Below are 6,197 nucleotides of genomic sequence, written 5' to 3'. Positions count from 1 at the left end.
TGAATCCCGGAAGAACACAGTTTAAGTTCGGGTCAAATATTTTATCTTTATTTTCCACCGTTTCTCTAAATTATATGAGACAGACGATTTGTCCTTCTCCAGATAAGCTTGTGATCCGTCACAATATCGACGTAGAAAGGAAATGACATTGCTTCTGTTTATACGTGAGCTGTTATTAATCACGTATAGTATGATATTAGTTCGACTTCGCATGTTTCACTTAAGCATCACCCACACTGAAACTTTGTTTCATAACATTTCACATAATTACGTCCAAAAGATGGTAAGGATTCTGGAATTGACGAAACATAACCGCGGATTGAAAAGCGATGAGGAAGTAGCTTGGCTGCATCCATATTTCTAGGAAGTGTCACAGAGTGAGACCTGAAGCGTTTCAGGGAAATCATGGCAAACCAAAATAAGAATTTTAAGATGGGAAGTTGCAACTATGCCACCTGAGTACGCGTCTCCACTTTAAACGAAGCACCACTTAGAATGACTCCTGTTATAATTCGTTGAATCTTCCTTTAAATGTGTCATATTTTCACAATTTTTTAAGTATACGACTTGACATTCGCCCCGATTAGAAGAATTTCCGCTTAATGTGCATAAACTAACTGTGAAAGCATTATATATGGGTCCACAGGTGCTGCGAATGTCTTGTGGGGAGTCATTTTCCTGCTTAGCCTGGTTTACTACTTCTATCCTTTTCTGTATCTGTGTCCTGAGTAATTAAGTTCAAAATTGGTTCAAATGGCTCTAAGCACTATGGGACTTAACATCTGTGGTCGTCAGTCCCCTAGAACTACTTAAACCTAACTTACCTAAGGACATCACACACATCCATGCCCGAGGCAGGATTCGAACCGGCGACCGTAGCAGTCGCACGGTTCCGGACTGCGCGCCTAGAACCGCTAGACCACCGCGGCCGGCTGAGTAATTAAGTCCGAGGTCATGTTTTCCAACCTACGCGAGAACAGACTTGTAATATATGCGCAAATTCTAAGGGTTTTCCGATTCAATAAAGCAAGTCTGCCTGATTATTTTTGGAAATATGAATTCTACACCGAGGAGGTACTGAAGGGTCATCTCAGTGGTGGAATGGGCAGGATGTACTTGCTGCAAGCAGAACGTGTTGAACCGTAATTACTATCTGGAGATCAATACCTGGGCATATGTCGTAGTTGCCCAAGTGCCGTTTCTAACCTCTTTCGAATCTTACATTTCATTTCCCACGCCTGGAAGTATGCACACATAAACATACTGTCTGGTGGTGGGGCTACGTAAAAATACAAAAGTCTGCCTTCTCTGCGTGGAATCCATTACTTGATAAAAACAAAGAACTCCACATTTAGCGAAGTGAATTAATCAGAAACAATAAAGGAGAGCATATTTCTGGAACAAGATGTCAGAGTAGTAACAGTTTGTCATCTGCAACCAGTTTTAGATATTCCTTTTAATCATATTCATCACTGTCAAACACTATATATTGAGTTGCCACTGTGGCTGTGACTGTAACTGTTTCACTGCTTTACCAGCTGTAAAGCAGTGAAACAGTTACAATGACAGTGACAGTGCACTATAACGGTCTAGACAGTGCGCCGTGTTGTTTATAGTTTCATGAATCCAAATCCGCTACTACTTCTCAGAGACAATTCAGGACTAAATATCGCAAGCCGCCCAGTGAAACTGTTATTAACCGGTGCAATCGTTTCACCGAAACTGGCTGTGTATCACATAGCAAGTCGGATCAGGGTCGGTCAGCCGTCTCTGTCACAGCAGTTGACCAAGTTCGGAAGTCTTACATTCGTATTCTGGGTAAATCAAAGAGGTGTGACAGCTCAGAACTGAATATGCCTAGTGTTTCAGTGTAGAAGGTATTACGGGAACGCCTGTGATTCAAACCCTAGAAATTCGAATTGTTGCAAGCTTTATGAGAAAGTGACAAAGAAATGCATGCTAAGTTTTGTGTAGAAATGTGTAAAAAATGCAGACTGAAAATGATTTTCTTAATAAAATAGTTTTCAGTGACGAAGCTACCATCCATACCTGCGGTAAAGTGAGTCTGTATAATGTTCGGGTAAGTTTTGAGCAGAAGCCACATCACGTAATCGAACATATACGGGACTCGCCTAAGGTAAATGTTTTTTGATTACAGATGGGACATAGTCGTGTTACTAAAGTAGCCACATCGAACATTTATTAATAAAACTAGAGCATATACCGCATTCAGTACGGTATCAAACATTTCTGTAACTTATTTGCCATTGCACAATTAAAGGCTGATTTATAAGCACTCTACATTCTGTACTTCATTTCTATCGAGTTCGGAGGTTGATCACGTAAATATTTGAGCAGCCCGCAAACCCAATTTGAGCTTTGAAAACCACTGTCCATGAAAATGTGGCACGCAATATTATGAGAGGGTAAGGACGGAGAACTGCATGTCAGTAAATCAATAACATTAAAACGGCAATACATTCAGTGGTTTACATGAAGTTATTACATTTTTCCTTTCTAACTTGACTGACATCTGCATTATCCGCTGTGTTTCACAGTCAGCATTTCAGAAGGACCAGCGCTGGAAACCTTAACAACGGAAAGCGTTTTTAACACTGTGTCGCTTGGCAGTGTCATAGAATGGTACATTACTTTTCATAATCTTCAGTCTGTGTGCCGCAGTTCCATAGTAAATCCCAGATGTCTCTGCAGTGTTAATGGAACTTAAGCAAATGGTGCAGTTGATAAAGATTCTAAGAAATAATAGGTAACTGACGATCTTTAGTAGCAATTGACAGGAATAATCCGCATCTACATCTACGCCAAACAAGCCACGTTACCGTGTGTGGCGGATGTCGATACCACTTTTCATCGACTTCGTTTAATTTTGTAACTGAATCAATGTAACAAGTATATTGCACAATATCTGACAAGCGCTCATCATACTCGTATAAAATTACAGTTACTGATAAATTACATACTTCAGCAGTTAGAGGAAGGCGACGAAAATAATTTGAGGCATTCCCAAATTATTCTCTAAGCTTATAACCTAATCATGGAGCATAATATTTACATAAGTCGCAAAATTATATAAGACTTCTTATGGTACTACTGAATGAATACGTATTGAGAATGAAAAACTATTATTCATCAGTATGTCAGTATATTTCAAATCTTCAGGAAAGGAACATGAATCAGATACTGCCTTATGAATCACTGGACAAACACAGTATTAATATCGGATAGAGACTGTAAAGCATACTTACTTATTGTTGGAAGTGTAGGCGGCTGAATGGAGCTGTCAGATCCTCTACACTTCCTCACGCTGCCCAAACAGAAGCTGACTGAGTGATGCTCTTTCGGCTTAATACTGAGATGGCCGGGACCCTCGAAAGAGTCAGGAGCAGAGTTGGTCTGCTTACGCATGAAAAATCGCCTGCGCTTCTCCGCCGGCTTTATTGAGGGGACGCCTGCAGGTACTCTGTTTGACCGGCTGTCGTCCATCGACCATTGGGTCTTTAACTTCGGTCGCGGTCGCAGGTCGAACAGGGTCGGTCGTGTAGGCAGACAACCATCAGCAACTGTGTCTCTGTTCTCCTCTTGGTCGAAGGACTCACCTTCTGGTATCTTACCAGGATCTTCTACAATTTTTTCTGGCATTGTTGCTAGGAGCGACTCTGAGTCATCGCGCTCTTTGGTCGGAAGAGTCAAACACCGCTGGAGTGGTCGTTTCACTGAAGGCTTACGAACTGGAGAACTCTTGGGTGACTCATATATGTCGCATACGACAGACAGCTGATTTGGTGGCTGCGGATGCTCAGCTACTGTAGGCGGAATGACTATGTTAAGTTCTTCATCAATTGGCACTGATTCATCCGGTGGCTTTTTCACGCTTCTTTGTGGTGATCTCGGTGAAGCTGGTGGATCTCTTAATTTTGGACTCTTTGTTATTTCTTTCGTAGACAACTCGTTCAAGAGTGGTGATGCTGGGCGAGAATGACTCTGTGACAGCTGCAGTACTGAAGGTTTAGAAGTGTCCACCAGTATCCCTTCGTTCTGTTTTGGAGTAGTCGGACGGGAGTGTTTGGGTGAAACAGGTGGGCCTGGAATCTTTGGAATTATAGAAGCTTCAGAAAATTTTGGGGAAGGTGGTTCTTTTGCTTTAGGAGTCGACGGTCTGGAAACTTTAGGAGATGGAGGAGGACCAGGTATTTTTGGAATAACTGGGGCTTCTGGAAATTTCGGTGTTAATGGAGAGTACGGTTCACCATATCGAGGAGTAGTTGGAGCTGAAAGTGTCGATGGTGATTTTTGAGGTGATGGAGGAGGCCCAGGGATTCTTGGGATAATGGAGCCTGGAGACAGCGACTCTGGGAAATCATGGATTAAAGGTCCAGAGAAAGCTGGAACAGATGGTTCCATGAGTTTTGGTGGCTGCGGACGTGGTATTTTTGATGACGGTGAAGTGGCTGCAAATACCTCTGAACGTAGTTGTAAGTTAGCAGGAGGACTTAATGGAGCAACTGAAATAGCAGTGAGAGAGTCGAGAGATTTTGACCGTTGTGCTCGGAAAACCGGTGATTTTTCCTCTCCTTCTTGCCATGTAGCCTCTGGTTCGTTTAGTAGTGACAGCATTGATCCACCGATATCAGGCGATGGAACTCGTGGATCATCGTCGATGTACTCCTGATTGCATCCGGTGTCCCAGTTGTCTGTGAGAGACGGTTGTGAAGATCCAAATCGCTGACGCAGAGCTCGTGCACGAGACGAAATGAAGGACATTGTACGTAGCAGTGTTCTCCCGTCTCGTGTTTCCATATCAGATCTGAAACAAGAGAGAAAAGAGTATTACTGTAATGCGGAGATAGGAATGCTAACAAGTAATACCCAGCTGATCGTAATTGGTTTCTACCTCCCAAGAGTTTTTACAACAACCCTGACATACCAGAAATGAACGTTGGGCTCGTTAAGATCTTACTTGAGAAGCATCTAGTGTAAAAGTTTAGTAAGAAAGAATTTTGAGCAGTGACTAACATGCCACTTCTGAGGCATTATACGTGTAAAACGCATCTCTTATAGTGTCTCAAAATGATCCTGAGTTCTTCTTCTTCGTTAAGCTCAGTGGGTACACTAAGTGACCATTTTCAGTGTATTTTGCAACAGCAGCATATTGATTAGATAGCGTAGGTTTCACCTCTGAGCCTGAGTTGAATAGTAAATAGAGAATTCAACGCGTAACAAAAATAAACGAAAAATTTTTCTTTTTAAAATTGCCACAGATATGATGCAGTCTGTGTCTAGTACTCACCTTCTGTTTGTACTTTGCTTGAGAGGGTGGACGAATAAAGTGTGAGCTGCTCTCGTAACATGCATTCCACGAAATCGAAATTAACAAAGGTTGTCGAAGAAGAGTGAACTTACCTTAGTTCCGATAATTTGTAAGTTATAATGCAGTTGTAAGAATAGGTAGTCGAAATGAATTCATCACTGGTGAACGGGCTATTCTTACAAGACGCATCAAAATGCCATTCGCATGCGCATATTTGAGCAACTATGGAAATGGAATGGAAGAGCTACGTATCAGAACATTATGTATTACCACCGTTCCAATTAATAACCGGGTAAGGGGGAAAGTAGTTTACAGCAAACAATTGGAAGCGTACTCATTCTCCAGAATGTATTGTGTTACTGTGTCGGAGCATTCGCGAGGTAGGGTTCATTGAGATATTGTTTACTGACCATGGACCTCATATTTGTGTAATTTATCAGCAGAAAGGTAACTCTTATTTGCCCGGCAGGAAGATAATAAAAATACTTGAAAGAAGTTACGTAGAATGAGTCGTCGTAATGTGTTAGCGAATTACCCTGTAAAGAACATTAGGTGGAGAGACAGAGAGAGGGAGAGAGGGAGGGAGAGGGGGAGAAAGAGAGAGAGAGAGAGAGAGAGAGACAGAGAGAGAGAGAGAGAGAGAGAAATAGAAATAATATGTTTCAGGGCTGAGTTTCTATGGTCACATATGTGGATAGTACATTTAAATACCAATGTTATGTTACCAAGTATTTCTTCAGAAAACACCCTCTCATTCGTTTGACAATAAAAACGGTAGGTGACCGTAACCGATCTAAATATGTAAAATTTGGTGAAGAATATTTCAGGAAAATTAGTAGTTGTAGTTCATCTGTAGATAGGTTGAGGA

The 6,197-nt window shown here is 41.7% G+C and overlaps 1 protein-coding gene across 1 annotated transcript; it reads right to left on the bottom strand.

Annotated features, from left to right (window-relative positions):
• Positions 1-3,213: 3,213 nt before the first annotated feature.
• Positions 3,214-4,782, bottom strand: LOC126249470 (uncharacterized). Its single transcript, XM_049951124.1, has one exon. The coding sequence runs from the start codon at positions 4,780-4,782 to the stop codon at positions 3,214-3,216; it is 1,569 nt and encodes a 522-aa protein (XP_049807081.1).
• Positions 4,783-6,197: the final 1,415 nt, after the last annotated feature.

Source organism: Schistocerca nitens, chromosome 3, assembly GCF_023898315.1.
Source record: "Schistocerca nitens isolate TAMUIC-IGC-003100 chromosome 3, iqSchNite1.1, whole genome shotgun sequence".
Classification (NCBI taxonomy): domain Eukaryota; kingdom Metazoa; phylum Arthropoda; class Insecta; order Orthoptera; family Acrididae; genus Schistocerca; species Schistocerca nitens.
The sequence above is the reverse complement of the archived record's forward strand: the minus strand, read 5'-3'. Positions and strand labels throughout refer to the sequence as shown.

Coding starts and splice junctions, on each gene's coding strand:
- LOC126249470 (XM_049951124.1), bottom strand. CDS start 4,782: ATGTCCTTCATTTCGTCTCGTGCACGAGCTCTGCGTCAGCGATTTGGA.